The following is an 18,840-nucleotide window of genomic DNA, read 5'->3' as shown; positions in this document are numbered from 1 at the left end:
TTCCTAATTTAAGGATAAATAAACTGAAGTTCTAAAAACTAAAGTAACTTGCTCATAGCCCTAGAGCTAGTAAGTGATGAAGTCAGGATTAGAACTCTGATGTTTCTGATTGGTCTCACTAAACCAGAAAAACAAGTCTATGTTGCTGTCAAAGTAGTGAGCTGCCTTTTCTCCTGCTGGAGTTAACCACCACAAGGTAACTCCAGTTTTTGCATCGAGAAAATTCTTCAGTGAGTCTTATGCATACACTTCCAAAAACAGACACCAAGCAACAAGTAGAACTTACCAGGTGTGAATTCATTACTAATTAAATAAAGGACTAGATATCATATAGGCAATGCTTCAGAACAGATCATCTACAAATAGAGCAGAATAGAGCAGCATGGCGTCACACTGTAATGGTGGAGAGGACAGCTCATAGTCAAAACAAATTGACTACTCACTCCATATCTTCCTGAGAAATGGTGATACTAAAAGTATGTACCTGCAGTTGGTTGAATGGTAGTCCCCCCAAAAATATGTCCATGTCCTAATACCCAGACCCTGTGAATGTTACTTATTTGGAAAAGGGGTCTTGCAGATATAATTAAGTTAAAGATCTTCAGAGGAGATCATCTTAGATTACCTGAACAGACCCTAAATCCAGTGACAAATCTCCTTATAAGAGACAAAAGAGGAAAAGACACAGATACACAAAGAGGAGGAGGTAAAGTGATCATGAAGGCAGAGACTGGAGTGAGGCAGCCATCAGGAATGCCAACAGCCACTTGAAGATGAAAGAGGCAAGAAAGAATTTTCCCCCAGAGCTTCCAAAGACAGTATAGCCCTTCCACCACCTTGATTTCAGACTTCTAGCCTCCAGAATTGGGAGAGAATAAATATCTATTGTTTTAAGCCACCCGGTTTGTGCTAATTTGTCACATTAACCACAGGAAACTAATACAGTACCAAAAAAGAGTGCTGAAAAGATTTGATGAGATAGTGTATTCAAAGCACCACCGATCTCTAAGTATACAATAAATATTAACAATTACTATTAATGAATTAATATATATGAGGGGCAGCCATTCTACATGCAAACATCCACTTCTGCATTTTTCCAGGGTAGAAACTTGCCTCACTGTGAAATGAATTACTAAAATATATTTGGTACCCTACTAAATATACCTTAAAAATTTGCAACTGTAACCATTAAGCTTTGTATCTAGGAAAGACAAATGATTTTCTCTTTAATGATTTTCTCACTTCACTATTTTAGGCTAAAGCTAAATTTACTAGTAGCCTTGGGAAAAGTATCATTCACTCCTAACCTATTAAATAGGTTAAATAAAAGGTACCTAGGATCATTGGAAATAGTTAGAATTATAAAAATAGGGTGAATGGCTTAACAAAAAAAAAAAGGAAAAAGATTCATTAACCAAATACTGCTTCAGTCAGCGTGTAGCTATGAAGCACAATGAATTCTTCTAACCCAAAGAATTAGCGACTTAAGCAGTCCATGAAGTATACTGCCCACACAGGCCCCCAGACCTCCTCTTACCCAGAAGGTTAGATGTATCTCCAAAACCTCCTTCCTCCTCTGCAGGACTACTGCCTATCAAATACTGATAGGCAAAGGAGAAGTAAATATAAACCCTTTCTAAATACCAGCGCCCTTGAAGGCCCAAAATGCAAGGCTTCTGATTTGTGTTCAAGCAAAGAGGAGACTCTCATTTAAATTCCATCTCACTCATTTCTGCACTATTGTTTGCTTTCATTTCCTAATTCTTAATAAAAATATTTTTAGGAAATCTTCACCCTCAGATGCAGTATTCAATTCAACAAATATTTTAGCACAAACCATGAGCAAGTCTATGGGAAAGATCAGAACATACTACTGTAAACAAGACAGGCATGGCCTTTGCCCTTGGAATTTACAGTTCGGTAGCAGATGTGAATGAGGTTTTACATTCACTAATGAGATTTTTTTCCTCTTAAAACCAAAATGTTGGAAAATCTGGAACGGGTACATGTGTGTATGTTAGGGGACACTAAGTTTTCTATACCCCTAAATATAGAATATGCATTGGCTCTATGAGGGGCCCAGCTCTGATATTTAAGAAAACCAGGAGCTGTAGACCTCACCAGCTCAGATAAATGTATCGCAAATGACTTTAGAACTACAAATGGAAGGTGAAGTATACAGTCAAATGAACATGGCTCTCCCAAAAGTCTTTATCATTCTGCTCACACTGACTTGAATTACAGGTTCTGTACTTATCTTACCTGTCACACCACATCAAACACCCTTTTACAGCAGGGACTATTTTTTTTTTTCTGTAACTGTACAGGAATTATTGAAGCCTCACCCCAACTAAAAACCTAACAAATAGTCATTAAAAGAATGAACAAAATCATTCTTACTGACTGAAGAGAAGAGAGTAAAACTAAGCAAAAGGAGCAAAGTTTAAAATGGGAGATAAACAAAGAAAGGAGGCAGTGAGACATGATCAGGACAGCTGATCCTCAGAAAGTTCCTCAACCAGTCTGGAACTTCCAGCCCTCACCATCAGGGTTCTCACTCCGCCCGCCCCCCCAACTCTCTCCTCACCCCAGCCTCCATTCATTCCCACCCACACTTGTGAAATCATCTCCCACTGGTCTTCCTTCCCTGCCCTACACATTTACACACAGCCGGAATAGTTGGGTTTATAATCCTGGCAATTGACCCTAGGCATTGTTTTCCTCCATTTCCTTACTTGTAATAGGAGAATAATAATAGCATCCATACCTCACAAAGTTCTCCAAAGGATTAAGTGAGTTATATGTGAAGCCAACAATTTCAGTCAGCAGCCTAAAGCACATACACAGTTTCCTATACTTCGAAGGAAGTAGGGGGTATGAATTATATATTGTATATGGACACACGGGCGTAAGTTTAAATTGCAGAAATCTCAGTTCATCTTATCACTCATTCGCATATGGCTACAGTTTTTACAATCCTTTCAAGCTTCTTAATATGTGCTTGATCCCAACCTCCACCACAGCTCATCTCATCCGATTCCTGGGAAAACAGAGTACTTTTGGCACTAACCTATAACTTGTTCTGTATGTTAATCATGGAATTACTCTCAACTAAGATCTCTCTTCTCTAGGATCCTGGCAAACTTACCCTTAGTCTAAAAAGTTCTTCCTTTTCAGAACTTCAAACTTCAGGTGACTGAACAATGCTACTCTGTTCCTTCCTGCCATCATCATTTATGAATTTGTGTGTGTGTGTTGGGGATGAAGGGGACTGGACCTCAGTATTTTTAAGGTCTCTATGTCCACTGAAACAAAGTTTTTTCCTATTTCTGTAATTCAATTACATATGGTTCATTCATCCTCCAGACACGTAGTTAGCGAAGGACATTTTGACACCTTAGAGACAAGTGAAGGAATTTTAAGGCTTTAAAGAAAGAAACAAATGCAAGAAAATGAACAACTTAAAGAAAGTAGGAGAAAAGGTTAGAGAAAACAGGATACATGTTGGCTACTATAACAGTGATGGTGTTTGGTAAAACCAATTTACTACTAAATCCAGCATATTGCCCACACTCAGCATAAGATACTGATAAGACACCTAAAAGAACACTGTAAACAAAGCACCAAATAGACGAAGAACAGAGTAGAGCAAACAGGCACATGGGTTGATCAAGCTGAGCTCCTGGGCTAACACCTGTCTGTCCCCCTGTTTTTCCTTTGCTACACAACTCCAATCCCAGTGTCACCACTGTCACAGAGTTGTCACTGCAGGCATTTTTAAAAACAGATCAAAAAGAAACTCTGAAGCATTCATAGAGACAAATGGTGAAGGTGGACTAAGAGTTCTACTGGTTGACAACTTGAGCTGAGTCACTAAAACGCTACAAATCTAAGAAGTCTGTTCTCTATACTTGAACTTAGCCATGCATTTTAATTCAACTGAAAAACTATTTCACAGATGAAGATATTATTCCAGAGAATGCATATGGAGCTGCTAAAGGAATGAATGAGGTAATATTACTGCCAGAATATTTTGTGAGCTTCTAAAAACGCAAATTTTTCAAAGAGCACTGACTTCTTGCTAATATTTTCCATGGAATTTGAAATTACTGGAATATCAAACAAAAGTCTCCATAAATGCCCCTTTCTCGGTCTCCTACGGAACAAATTTAATGGCAAAAATTCTTACTGGGTGTATTTGGAAGAGTAAAATGCACATTTAGGCAGTAGGTGTTATGATGACTATACAATAAGAATATTTTCTTAATTCCTTTTTTTAAAGGGACTGTGTGATGTTGTAGAACAATCATTATATTAGGAGGGAAACAGACCTGAGCTTGAATTCTGGCTTATTTACATACAAGTTGTGTGAATTTGAAGTATGGTACTTACCCTCCGTGTAAAGTGGGGTTATAATATCTGTCACAATAATTGCTATGAAGATTAAATGACTAAAGTATATTAAGTTCCTAGCTCAGTAACTTGTTAAAAGTAAGAATTTAAAATGCTAGCTTCTTTAGGGGTGCCAGGGTGGCTCAGTCGGTTAAACGTCTGACTTCAGCTCAGGTCATGATCTCAGGGTCCTGGGATGGAGCCCCACATCGGGCTCCCTGCTCAGCAGAGCACCTGCTTCTCCTTCTTCCTCTGCCCCTACCCCTCCTCCTCCCCCTGCTCCTGCTCTCCCTCTCTCTCAAATAAATAAAAATTTTTAAAAATAAATAAATAAAATAAAATGCTAGCTTCTTTTTCTTTAATACGCTTTACTTACCAAATGCCTCCTGTGTGCTAAGAAACAAGACCAAAGTTACTTCTCTAGCAACCTTAACACTTTTTATATCAGATATCTCAGAACAAAAACTATTATCTAAAGTTCTTGGAAACATGAATATTGTTATAACCTATTAAGCTTCTTTAAAGGACTAGATAAAAAAGAAACTTTTTTCTGCATAATACTAAAATAATTTCAACTGTAAATATTATATAGCAATAAAAATTACATGCAAACAAATGAAAAACAGCACAATCAAGTTTCAATAAAGGAGCAATTTGCTTTGATCCCTTGGAGACAATTCTTTGGCTCACTAAGAGCAAACAGGCTCCTCCTAAGAAAATGAAATCTACATGAATATTATAGAATCTATGAAATCTGGGGAAGAGATATTGTATATTTCAGTGTGTCAAAGAGATTAAAATTCTACTTTGAAATAGGCAGTTAACTAGCTTATCTTTCAAATACAAAAATACTTTTCTTAGTTTTAAGAATAATTTGGTAACCAGACATAATCTTAGGATAACAAAAACATTCTAGAATAATAAATAATCCACTATTTCAAAGCAGAGTCTATATAACATAATTCCAGTAAAACAAAAGAGTCTGGAAAGTCCCTCATATTCACTGTAACAGGATGAATTACACAGGAAAACAGTGCTATTAAACTTCAGCCAAAACAGTCAAATAAAGGCAGACTCAATTGTAAGAGAGGTCACTGAATTCAGGATTATCATCTATGGATTTTTACTATAATACAGAAATAAACTCTTGCTCTATTACTAGAGAAATTAAAATTCATACACACACAAAATGCATTTAAATTGCAGAGAAAGACTGTTAATAAGGGATCGTGGCTGGTTAAAAAAAAATTACTAGGACTAGTAACATTTAGAAACCTGTGAATAGGGGCACCTGGGTGGCTCAGTCGGTTAAGAGTCCCAACTCTTTATTTTTTTTTTTTTAAGATTTTATTTATATATTTGACAGAGAGAGAGAGTTAGCAAGAGCAGGAACACAAGCAGGGGGAGTGGGAGAGGGAGAAGCAGGCTTTCTGCTGAGCACGGAGCCCAATGTGGGCTAGATGCGGTGCTCGATGCAGGGCTCGATGCAGGGCTCCATCCCAGGAGCCTGCGATCATGACCTGAGCCGAAGTCAGACGCTTAACGACTGAGCCATCCAGGTGCCCCAAGTGTTCAACTCTTGATTTCAGCTCAGGACATGATCTCAGGGTTGTGTGATGGAGCCCTGTGGCGGGCTCCGCTCTGGGCATGGAGCCTGCTTAAGATTCTCCTACTCTCTCAAAAAAAAAAAAAGAACCTGTGTATAAATCTAGTTTACTGTGAAAATGCAGGCTTTAAAATACATAAAAGAAAAAGTAAACTGCGAAGTTTGACAGTATAAATAATCTGCCACATCTGTGTTTTGCACAGCCAATCACTCCAGTTTACTTTTCAACTCACATACAGCCTAAGCTATTTCAATCTTTGAGAGCTTAATAGCAACAACAGCCACTGGAAACAATTGGGAATGACTTGAATTTCAATCCTTTCAAAAGACCTATGGACAAAAATGTTTATTTGGAACCCCAAGGAGACTGCTGCCATTAAATACACAAGAATGACCAGGTTGTCACTCTATCTCACTAATAACTTAAGAATTATGTCTAAATTTATCAGCCAAAAGTAGCAAAAATTACTATAACTTAAAAGGCAGCATTCTCTACAATGAAAGGCAATAAATATTTTTTGAGAATATTCTAAGTCCAAGCCACAGTAGTAGGCACTGGAGTATGTAATAAACAGAATATTATTTCTGGGGGGGCCTGGGTGGCTCAGTCCTTAAGCGTCTGCCTTCGGCTCAGGTCATGATCCCAGGGTCCTGGGATCGAGCCCCTGCATCGGGCTCCCTGCTCGGCGGGAAGCCTGCTTCTCCCTCTCCCACTCCCCCTGCTTGTGTTCCCTCTCTCACTGTCTCTCTCTCTCTGTCAAATAAATAAATAAAATCTTCAAAAAAAAATTATTTCTGTCCTTCAAGAGTTTGGTCTTCTTGCCACTTAATCAGTGTGCACATTATATCTTACTCAGTCAGCTATTGCTTTTCATACAAAATGTTTCTCATTCTAAAACTCTGAAATTAAGCTTATTTCTTTCTTAAAATGATAACGAAGCTTAATTTGGTAGAATCCAATGTGGTAGAATCATCATCCTTCTTATCTGGTAATACAGCCGATGTGACCAGGAGAATCTTCTCGGGTTACTGTGCTCCGTCAACTGTCCTACTGTGTATGTCTTTCTGTCTCTGTTTCCCTCCCCATCCTCATGCTGTGTCTCTTCAGACTCACCTTCCCAGATGTCTCTGCTTAGGACTCTCTATCTCCTTTCAGATAACTTAAAATTTTTTTTGGCCAGTGGTTCCCAGTCTATGAACCACACTTAAAGCAGCTGGGGGTAACTGGCACACAGATTTAAGTTCTCACAGGTGAGCCATGAATTCATCTGTGTACTAAGCACTAAAAGCTTAAAGTCTGCTTAAATCGTGCATGTATTTTGATTTTTAAATAAACGTAGATTCTCGTACATAAATGTAAAAAATCTTCCTCTTCATTTAAAACTGCAATATAAAATCTGCAATTACTAAAAATACAATTATCTGAATACAAAATTTGTGAAATTTGCAATTACCAAAAATACAATTGTTACCTTAATGCGACAGGGGAAAGGCTGCCCATAAAATATTTGACATTAATAAAAAAAAAAAAGGTCCTTATTTAAGGTTAGAAACCAGATCCCCACACATTGAGCTCCTTGAGGGCAGGTATGAGGACTTCCTTCTTATCCTCAGTGATCAGCACAGCAAGTGTTCCATTAGTACATGCTAAACAAATGGAACTTAAACATTTCCTTTTAAGATCTAGGCCTTATGACTAGGTGCTGTGCCTCTGCCACCACCATACCCTGGGGCCATGCCAATTTATTCTACTCTCTTCACAGTCTGTCTGGAGATATATACAAATGTGACTCAACAGGTGGTTAGAGAAGAATGTGGGATGTTCAGACAAGGAATGAGTTTCTGATCTGGGTAATAGGGTGGATGGTGGGCCATTCACCAAGATCAGTGCAGCAAGCAATGCAAATGGGTGAGATAAGGTGTAAGCTCAGTTCTGACCGTGTTAAAAAGATGGAAGAGTCTGTGAGACATCCAAGTGTGCAGCACTTTCAGTGAGTGACATGACAGGAGCAGAAGCTAGGCTCCAGTAAGTAGACTAGCAGGGGGAAGGAAAGGGAGAACAAAGCATGGGTCCAGCAGGCTAACAATCTGGACCACGGGTCGCTCTTCCCTCTTTCCTCATATCACCCCACTACTGTGACTTTTAGAATTACTCTTCAAGTTCTAATGTCTCTCATTTATCCTGTTTTACATTTCAAGCCCTCATGTAGCCAAGTTACTGCAATACTTGCCTAACCAGTCTCCCTGCCTCTGTGTGTCTCTCCACCTTCTTCCAAGCAGTCTCACTAAATATTATTCTGAAAATGTCACTTTTCGGGTCAAAACTTTTAATAATACCTCAGTGTCTAGGACCTGCAAAGCACTATTCTCATCTACCTTTCCTTTTATTCTTATCTCTATTTCCAACTGGTCAACATGCCCACCTAAAAGCCTAGCCCAAGTTTCAGCTTTCAATGGGATCCCTGTAGCCCTGCGGCACTTCCTGTCTCTTCTTAGCCCAACGAATAGATACAAATTCCTTAACAGCAGAAATCATAAATCACTCTCTTTATATCTGTCTACCCCTTATGGCTGCTAGTCATAATGCAAACCTGAGGAAAAGTCCAATTTTTAAAAATTTGGAACATTATGAGATCTTTCAACTGAACTTGAGTAATTAATGTTATAAAAGGTTATAAAAAATGATTTCTGAAAGTATCATAAAAACACAGTCCAAAAGTTAGTAATTTAACTTGATTTTAATATGTTACTCGGGAAATTACAGGCAGTACATATGAATTTGGATGGGCGAGAGAGATTTAAAAAACTCATTTTTTTTGTTTGTCTTTCTGACTTAAGCCACAGTGAAAAAGAATTGTATCTACACTGTTCCTCTAAGGAGAACAAGAGGCATTAGCAGAATAAACAAGGCTAGGTGTGTACTGGTTTCTCTTTGCTGCCGTAAATTACTGGTTAAGGCAATAATTTTGAACCAAAGCAGTCGTCAGCTGGCAGTAAGCATGTTTGTATCCATTCCATTGTTTTCAAAAGCTTTAATTACAACTGTATGATCAAAAATCACTCACTTGACTAAAAAATGCTTTCTTCTAACTTGTAAGATGATCTTTCTGACTTTCTCACATACCTACCTACCCAATTACCCTCTCATTCTCTCAGTTTCCTTCCGGTCACACCCATTTGGTTGCTAAGAAACAAAATAAATATGATCTTCAAGAAGTATCTGTAAAACAGATACTATATTAATACTTACCATGAGGAAAGAAGGAAGAGAAACTTACCTCTACTGTGCCCTTGGCTCTTTACATAAGCTAATTTGCTTAACCTTTATAAGAGCCCTAGACAGCAGTTATTACTATGCCCAATAACAAATGGCTGACTGAAATTCAGTCACATAACTTGCCTAAGGTTACACACCCAGAAAGTGGTAGAACCAAGTTTGCCCCAAGTTTGCCTAATGTCAAAGCCAGTGTTATTACCATTCCCCTTTCTATCTCTGTTTCATGGCCTTTTAAAAAAAAATTCGGCACATACAAACAATTCTACGTACTAAAATTTTTCAATAAAGCTTTATAATTAAACAGGTCTTTAAATGTATTATTTCCTAGGATTGGTTTCCCAAAGGATTACAGATTGAAATAATTTTTCCTTCACAGGAATAAATAACATTTTTATTGTTAAGAAATAACCACAACTTTCAAGATACAAAGTTCAAAGGAAGAGTTTCAAAATGCAAAATACACTCTGATTAACCTATATTTACCAAATCTGTTGTCAAATTGCTACAGACTGTCAAAAAAAATGAACTAACTTGAGCCTTCAAGTTCAGTTTCAACAATCTTTATCCCTACTGAACTGAAGGGAAAAAGGGATATAAGATAAATATTTCCCTTCTATGCCTGCTGACTGATTTGCTGACTGACAGTTACGGTTTCTTTTCCAGTGAGTATCATAAAGAGCCCTAAAAATTCCTAAAAATATATATTTTTTAATTCCTGAATCTTTAGTTACTCATGGAATACACAGGTAGAAGCCTGCTCAAGAACTAAGTCTTCAAACTTTAATACAGAAATAAATTAGCAAATACAGTCCACAAGGTTACAAATTTAGAAGGGAAAACTGAAATATCACATTCTGAATTAGGACCCACAACCATATACACGAGCCAGTATTCAAATAAATGCTCTCATCCAGTGGTGCACCAATCTATTTAGCCTCCTTTTTTTTTCTTTCCTTTCATTCTAATATATAGGGTCTATGAAACACACAGAAAATAATTTAGGTATAATATTACTTACAGAATACTGACAGGTGAGAATGCAAATGAAAAGTACGTTTTGGACAGAGAGATGCGATTGCTTACAAGTAAAAGAGTCAAAAAGTTACCCCTCCTGTGTTACTATCCTGTCTTATCAAATTTTATTAGGATACTAGAGTCATTAAGTCCACCGCTACAACAAAGAACGTGGGAGGGCACAGGCTTTGAACTGACCTGGATTTGTTAGGCAAATCACGTAAACTCTTGAAGCCATAATGTACTCATCTGAAAAATGGATGTAGTAGTGATGATCTGAGGAGGATAATTTGAGTCTAAATTATATTTGTGAAAAGGACTGCAAAAAAGAGATGTCCATGCATGCTTGTCTTCTTCCCCTTTCCTAAGCAGCACTGCTAATTTTAATGGTGCGGGCGGGGATGATGTGATCAGACTCAGTCCTTCTGAAAAAGAGTCATCCTCGCACTTAAGAATTAAAAAACAAAACTAAAACCAACACAAACAAGCAAACAAAAAACAGTAAAAGTTAAACTGCAGAACAGAAATTAGAAAAGCATGTGATTATGTGATTATCAATGTGCAACTCCAATTAAAAGATAATCCAACTAAATGTCTTCTAACTCACAAAAATTCAAATATCCCAGAGGACTGAAAATTTTGATTTAAAAAAAAAAAATACTTTCTAACATCCTGCCTCTATGCTCTTAGTGAAAAAGCAGAGTGGAATCCATAAAGCTAACAGTAATAAAATGTTAAGCAATCTGTTAAAATGAAACAAAAGATGGCTAATAGCTTTGGTCTGGTAAAACAGCTACTTTTTTCTTTTTTCTTGTAATTCAATGAACCTATTAAATTATTCCAATCTGTCATTCATTAGTAGTAGTTACTGGACATCTGACAATTTTTCTGTTGTTGTTGTTTGAAGGATGAGGAAGAAGGGGGTGGTAGGAGGGGGAGGTAGAAAGAGAGTACATCAATATTTTTCAAAACTCAATCCTTCTAGATCTTTCACTTCCAATCATAATACGTTATACACTAAATGAAGCCTAAGGAACAAAAAAACAAATCACAGACCTGTCACTACCAGTAATGTAAAAAACAAAGAAGATTAGAAAAGCTATACATATATTTTTTTTTTCTGTGATTCTGAGAGGATTAATTTAAAAATATAAAATAAGGACAAATATATAAAATATTTTTTATGATTAAATGCCATTTGAATATCCATCTGACCTACCTTTCACCTTAAAGTCAGCAGAATAGTACAAGTCACTTTGCTAACCTGGCACAGTTTAAGATAATTCCAATGAAGAAAGTCCAATTTCCTGATTCTCTCAGCCAAAATAAGCAAACCTAAGTTTGATCTAATAGCAAGCTCTAGGGAACTTATCCATTTACAGCTGAAAAATCAGAACAAGAACCAGAATTTAAGGGAACTTAGAAATCACCCATGACCTCATTTTATAGTCAAGAAAATTAACTACCAGAAGTTTAGTGACTTCCCTCAATTCATACAGTAAGTTAGTAGCAAGTTTATCTGTGTTATATCCGTGTTATGCAGAAAACTACTGAAATAAAATGAAACAGTTAAAAATCTTATTCATAGAATCCAATTCTAATGTAGTTAGTTAATAGTTACTCGACATCAAAGCTTTAGAAAGTAATTTTCTTCTTTTGTTAACTGAAATACAACTTTAAAAATGATCCACTCTGACTTGGATAAAAGTATAGGCAAAATGCAATTGATATTTAAAAATAAGGATACTGCTATTTGCCTAATTTCACCAAGAGGAAAAATAATTTCAAATAGAATTTTTCATTGTCCAGTTGTACTCAGAATCAGTTGCAGTTGCAGGAGGAAAAAAAAAGAAAGAAAGAAAGAAAGAAAAGAAGAAAGAAAGAAAGAAAGAAAGAAAGAAAGAAAGAAAGAAAGAAAGAAAGAAAGAAAGAAAGAAAGAAAGAAAGAAAGAGAAAGAAAGAAAGAAAGAAAGAAAGAGAAAGAAAGAAAGAAAGAGAAAGAAAGAAAGAAAGAAAGAAAGAGAAAGAAAGAAAGAAAAAAAAAGAAAAGAAACTTCCAATCCTACTCCAAGGATAAAAGACAGATTAAAATGAAATTTTCCACACCTCCATATTCATTAGATACCCAGAACACAGTGAATCAAGTCTTATCTTTTTAAGATATCACAGAGAGATAATATGTTTGCTTTATTAAATACCCCCAAATTAGACTAGATAGAAAAAAACAGTTACAAAACAACCTTAATCATAAGCAAGCTTCTTTATCTTACTTTTTCTTATCTAAACCCTGTTTTCAGATATTGAGGGTAGGCCTAAAGAAGAAATCAATTAAGTGTATATACTATATATTTATTTAATGAGTTGATACATATCAATAATACTTAGTGCAAAAAAAATTCACAAAACAAAATTGCTGGTAACTTTCATTTCAAAAACAAAAATGGCTTTTCTCTTATCTTCTCCCCCTCGGGATTCTTGGGTGGAGATGAGCAGAACTCCGCAAAAGTGGCAGTGTTTCTGACAGTGCTAGAATGAAAAGGCAGTGCCACCACTGCCAAGACGTGGGGAGAAGCTTGATCTGCTCCTCCTCCTAGCCCCTCCTTCCAATAATGAAGTCATTTCTCTCCCAGACCTTGCTGTAGATCTAGCCGGGCAGCTACAACTCTTCAAGGCTGTCTCACAATTTTTTTAGGTCCAGGAAAACTTAAATTTGATTACAAACATTATAGTGACCCACAAGGCTCTACAAGTTCTGTCCCATCTCAAGCCACTTCCTGATACCTCCCTGACCTCACCTCTTACCTTCACTCACCCCACCTTCACTCACTCTGCTCCAGGCCTACTGGACTCCCTATCAGGCCACTGTGCCACTTCTTCCCTCTGCCTAGGACATGCATGACCCACATATCCAATAACCTTCTCACTGAAGCTTTTCTGGCCACTCTATTTTAACTTGCAATTCCCTACCCCTGCACTGCCTATCTCCCTACATGCTCTATTTTTCCCCAACCAACTTAGCACCATGGGATATAATACATGCTTTTACTTACTTCTTTATTGTCTATCTCTGCTCGATAAAAGGCAAGCACTGTGAGGCAGAGATTTTTGTCTGTTTTGCTCACTGCATGTCCCCAGCATCTAAAACAGTGCTTGGCACATACTAAAAGCTCAAAAACTACTTGTGAAATAAATAAGTGATTCCAAGTTTGGGAATTAATGCTGGTACCCATCAAATATTAATTAGACATTAAGAACATAAAACTATACAAGATGTTGTTAAACACAGATCATGCAAAAAACATGGTCTTTGCTTTCAAGGAGTCTAGCTGGAGAAGCAGAACTAATATACATGGAGTGATTATTATACTATACTATACATGGACAGTATTAGGTATGACTATTAACTAATTAGGTTTATTTGCATGACTCATGGAATTTGCATTGTTATTCCTGGTTATACCTAGCACATAATTAAATTCTGAATCAAATGGTATAAACTTGTCATAGGAGTTCAGAGGGGGAAAAAATGAATGAGTTGCAAAAGTAAGAAAAGACAACAGGTAGACAATGAGGTTCAACATAGGCTTTGTGGATGCAGAGGCTTGTGCTGGCAGTGAAGAGGTGAGTAGGCATCTCAGATGAAGTGAATTTCATAAGAGGACAGGCAGGTGAGGGACAGTAGGAAACTTAAGTAAAATGACAGTACTCACTGATAAGTAGTGATGATCTGGGAGGACAATTTGAGTCTAAATCACAGGGAACCTGATCCTCTGAGCAAGCAGACTCAAGTCTGGATGGAATCTCATAGCACATGCTGTACCCAGCCTGGGTCCCCTGGAACCCTTCTACCAGGTTGGTACAGCCACTCACAAAACGCTAAAGGTTCATACCAGCAACTTTCTGTGTAAGCAACAGAAGCTACCTCCTTCCCTCCAGCCTGCATGTACATGCACACACATCCACACACATCCATTTCCAGGAAAACTGATGGCCAGTGACTAACAAATGCAAGAGAAGGGGGACAAAAGCCCTGTTCCCTTGCCTCAAGGCAAGACAGCCTCTGTGGTACAATTTTGTACCAAAGTTACCTCCTGGATCAAGCTGAGGCTAGTTACCCCTGAAACCACATCCTCTCAGTTTCTTCTTCCCAATCCTGCTTCACTCACTTCGTTGTAACATTTCAAGGACCTCTCTTGATATTACTTGTACATGAATTCTATCTCAGGTTCTGCTTCCAGGGAAACTGAACTACGATAAGTCTGTAAAGGGAAGTACTACATATTCACGAAGAAAAGTACATGTTTAAAGAAGAAAAGAGTTACACGGCACAAGTACTGTTGTAGGTCATTCAGTTTGGAAGGAGACTACAAAACAGTCTGGTTGGTAATAGATGGAATAAAAAGGGTAAGGTAACAGGAGGCCAATTAAGGATGCCGTTGTCAAATTCAGAAATAAGTGGAAGAAAAATATTTGCTTCCATATGAGAGAGAACTTAGGAAGAGAAGCAACTTAGTATAGGGAAAGATTGAAACTAACTAACTCTTCAAAGTTTTATTTTTTTCCTTGAAAGGCAAAAAATATTTCTCCAGTAGTATTGTTTATGTTTTAGGGCTTTTTTTTTTTTTTTTTGAGAGAGAGCACTCACATGAGAGAAAGTGGGGGGGGGTGGGTAGAGGGAGTGGAAAGGAGAGAATCTTAGGCAGGCTCCACGCACAGCGCAGAGCACTATGCAGGGCTTGATCTCATGACCCTGAGATCATGACCTGAGCTGACCTGAGCTAAAATCAAGACAGATGCTTAACTGACTAAGCCACCCAGGTGCCCCAGTAGTATTGTCAGTGTTATACCATAAATTCTGTTAAATGCAAATCTCTTTTCAGGTTGACATTACTTAACACAAGTGTTCAAAACTTGAGAATAACAATGAATAACAACGGGACTCTAAAATTCTCTCTCCTGTTTTGGGCCCTGATTATCTATATTCAGAAATATGAAGACAAGATTAAGCAGTATCCCCAAATGTTTGGAATGACTTGGTTTGTTAAATTTCATATTTAAGTAGCTTAAAAGAATCTTTATTAAGGGTCATTAACAGATTACTTAAACTGGAAATGTATACAAACAAGGTAACATCTGGTTTTCATCTATTCTCATGGGACTCAGAAGTATTTTCAAAAGAAAATAAGATATACGTAAGCTTCTAAACTTCTTGGTACCCTTATCTAAGCTTCTTGACTTCATGGTACCCTTTCAAAATTCATATTTAGTAATATAACAACTATAAATAAAAATGACTACTTTTCATTTAATTAGTAACAATAATTTTGTGTTATAGATCTCAGTACAAAGAACAGAAAAGACACTACAAAAATAGAACTTTTTAGCAAGGTTATTTTTTTCTCTTTGACTCCTTTATATGCATTAAAACATATACCTAACAGCTATCAAAATTTAAACACAAATAACTGTTGACTGAACAGTCCACTGACAGGAATTTCTCCCTCCCACACACAAAAAAAGGTGGGGAGGGGGGTAACTGGTTACATCAAAGTAAATCTGTAAGTCTAAGTTCATAAAAATTTCTCCTATTCAGTTTTAAGATCAAATTGATACACTTCCAGAGAAGTACATAACTTACCCTGTATATATCCTTTAAATAGTCCCAGGAGAGGCTCCAAGAAAAAAAGGTTCCATAGCCAAATACGTTTGGTACCAAAAATGTTATTCCCCTCTTAAAAATTAACAATATACACAATAATTTACAGAAGCCTCTGAGATGTTTTTGGGGGAAAAATGGTGTTTTCCAAATTTTATAGAAATAGAGAACAGTTTTGTAATCATCAAAAATAAGACTTATTTAAAATCTTCCATACCCAGCTGATAAGTGATAGCTACGTTCCCTATAAACTTTAAAGGTTGAAAGCTATCATTCAGTCACCCTCTCCCATTTCCTTTCACCTCCCTTCCCCTGGGCCCAAGATACTGCAGTAGTTATAACTTTAGAATTCATAATAATCATAGGGAACTTACTAAAATATATTTCTTAATCCTTTCAGATATTCTGATTCCTATCAGTATTTTTAACAAGCAATCCACATGATTTCAAGGCAGGTCAAATGTTGAAATGCTCAAAATGCCGGATATATTATAATTAATGAGATGATTAGCTATGCTATAACTGAGGCCAGAGTAACTTTAAAAAACAAAAACAGTAAGTTCAGAAAATCTGCATTTCAAATGTAAAAATATTTTTTTCTACCCAGGAGAAAAAGGGCAAAAGACATACTAAGAATAGCCAAACCATATCTTAAAAGAATACCTTCTAATATACTGCTCAGAATATTAAAGCCAAGAGTTTTACCCTATAAATAAGAATTTTTAGCCTGTACTCTACTGATAAATTTCAGGAATTCTTAGATTTTTCTAAAACTGTACACACAATTTTTATCAGTACATGAATGACATGCCTTTTTATGGGGAAATAATCCAAAGCTTTCACCAATTTTTCATACTGTTCGATTACTCAATTTAAAAGCCATTATATTTTTTAATTTATCTACCTGAAACAATGGTAGTAGAAACTTCCTAGTTAACACCGCAGATCAGATACACAAAAACACACTCCTCAGTATTGTTTTCTCTCTCAGAGGCAAATAAAGTGCAAATTACCTTTGCAGAGTCATATTCAAAGAGTCTGTACAGCCCTTAATCTTGTTCTGGGCTTCAAGATGAGTCATTCCATGTGCACTTATTCCGTCAATGCTGAGAACCACATCGCCTATTCTTACATTTGCCTGGGATGCTTTGCCGCCATCTTTGAGCTGTAATAAATATATTTCATTAGGAATCTCACTCTTTAAAAAACAGAATAATAAACACAGACGAAAATTATACTTTTGTTTGTATTAAAAGTATATTAATATACTTTTAGACAAAGTATTAAAAAGTTATCTTGATTAATAGGTAAAGTTAAAATTCAAATGACTTTCGTGTTTATTTTCTTAAATTCCTATTTGCTCTCTAAAAAACTGAAAGAATTTTTTGAAAAAGGTTCCCTAATAATTTCTCCATTTCTTTATTGTGTAACAGTAGCGTGTGACTGTTATGAATGAGGAAGAGAAGCAGCCAAGGACTACATTTTAACATCTGTCATGTGAATAGGGTATTTAAACTCTTTTCGAAATAATGCTTAAAACTCTTTAAATGTCTGTATTTTTGTTTGAGCACAAAGAGTAACACAGACAGAGGATCTACTGAACAATCTTTCCTGTTGAATCCAATTCCTCCCCAGTGTTTGGGGCACTGAATTCTTTTAGATCACAGGCCCAAGTATCTTTTACACTAGATGTGCTTCCTGCTCTAGGCATTTAGTAGGAGGGGAAGGAAACCAGTTGTGTCTGAGACTGTCAGACGGTTTTGTGTACCACAGTCTTTAATCCTCAATATGTCTTCCCTTCTCTAAACAATTTTCTATGTGTTCACATAACTTAGTTTGATCTCCTTCAAAGTTCATATGTATCTATTTCACTGCTCCAAAAGAAGCAAACAAATAAAAAATTACAGTAAAATGAAACATGATGCAATTTTAATACATACCTAGAAACATGGAACAAGTACAAATCAAAAGAAACCATTCTAATTCAATGACAAGCTCAGAATTCAGTAAGTATAAGTAGATCACACTGAATATTGGGTTGTTGGAAGACAAGTGAGATTTCACCCAAAAAAGAAAATAACCAATATTCCTCAAATACTTAAAAGTAAAGGATTTTACACAGTTTCTCTTTGGAATGATGAAAAAATTCTGAAAATGAATAGTAGTGATGGTTGTACAACACTGTAACTGTACTTAATGCAACTGAATTGTATGCTTAAAAATAGTTAAAATGGTTAACTTTTATGATTACCACAATTTTTTTAAAAATGAAAAAAAAACCAACTAAATATTTTGGAGAACATTTTACTAAAATTACTTCTTTTTTTAAAGATTTTATTTATTTATTTGACAGAGAGAGACACAGCGAGAGAGGGAACACAAGCAGGGGAAGTGGGAGAGGGAGAAGCAGGCTTCCCGCGGAGCAGGGAGCCCGATGCAGGGCTCGATCCCAGGACCTTGCAATCATGACCTGAGCCAAAGGCAGACACTTAACGACTGATCCACCCAGGGCAGCCAAAGGCAGACACTTAACGACTGATCCACTGCTCCTAAAATTACTTCTTGATTAAAAAATATATCCCAGGGCGCCTGGGTGGCTCAGTCAGGCTAAGCATCTGCCTTTACCTCAGGTCATAATAATCCTGGAGTCCCAGGATGGAGCCCCTTGTCAGGCTCCCTTGCTCAGCAGGGAGTCTGCTTCTCCCTCGCCCTCTGCTCCTCTCCCTCTGCTCCTCCCCCCACTCATGCTTGTTGTCTCTCTCTCAAATAAATAAAATCTCTAAAAAATATAAATAAATAAATAAATAAAATAAAATAAAATAAAAAATATATCCCTCCGCAAACTAAACAAGAACTGAGTACTGGAATTCACAATTTGGAAGCAAAGCAATA

The 18,840-nt window shown here is 36.7% G+C and overlaps 1 protein-coding gene across 11 annotated transcripts in view; it reads right to left on the bottom strand.

Annotated features, from left to right (window-relative positions):
• PDLIM5 (PDZ and LIM domain 5) overlaps positions 1–18,840 on the bottom strand; it is a 204,701-nt gene that overhangs the window by 120,023 nt on the left and 65,838 nt on the right. For all 11 annotated transcript variants that reach the window (XM_078068975.1, XM_078068977.1, XM_036091933.2 and 8 more), the window contains exon 3: positions 16,962–17,113. In XM_078068975.1, the coding sequence (XP_077925101.1) occupies positions 16,962–17,113 (152 nt within the window). The remainder of the gene's footprint in view (positions 1–16,961; positions 17,114–18,840) is intronic.

The sequence above is a fragment of the Halichoerus grypus genome, chromosome 3 (genome assembly GCF_964656455.1).
Source record: "Halichoerus grypus chromosome 3, mHalGry1.hap1.1, whole genome shotgun sequence".
Taxonomy (NCBI): Eukaryota; Metazoa; Chordata; class Mammalia; order Carnivora; family Phocidae; genus Halichoerus; species Halichoerus grypus.
Note: the sequence above shows the minus strand (reverse complement) of the source record. Positions and strands in the feature narration are given on the sequence as shown.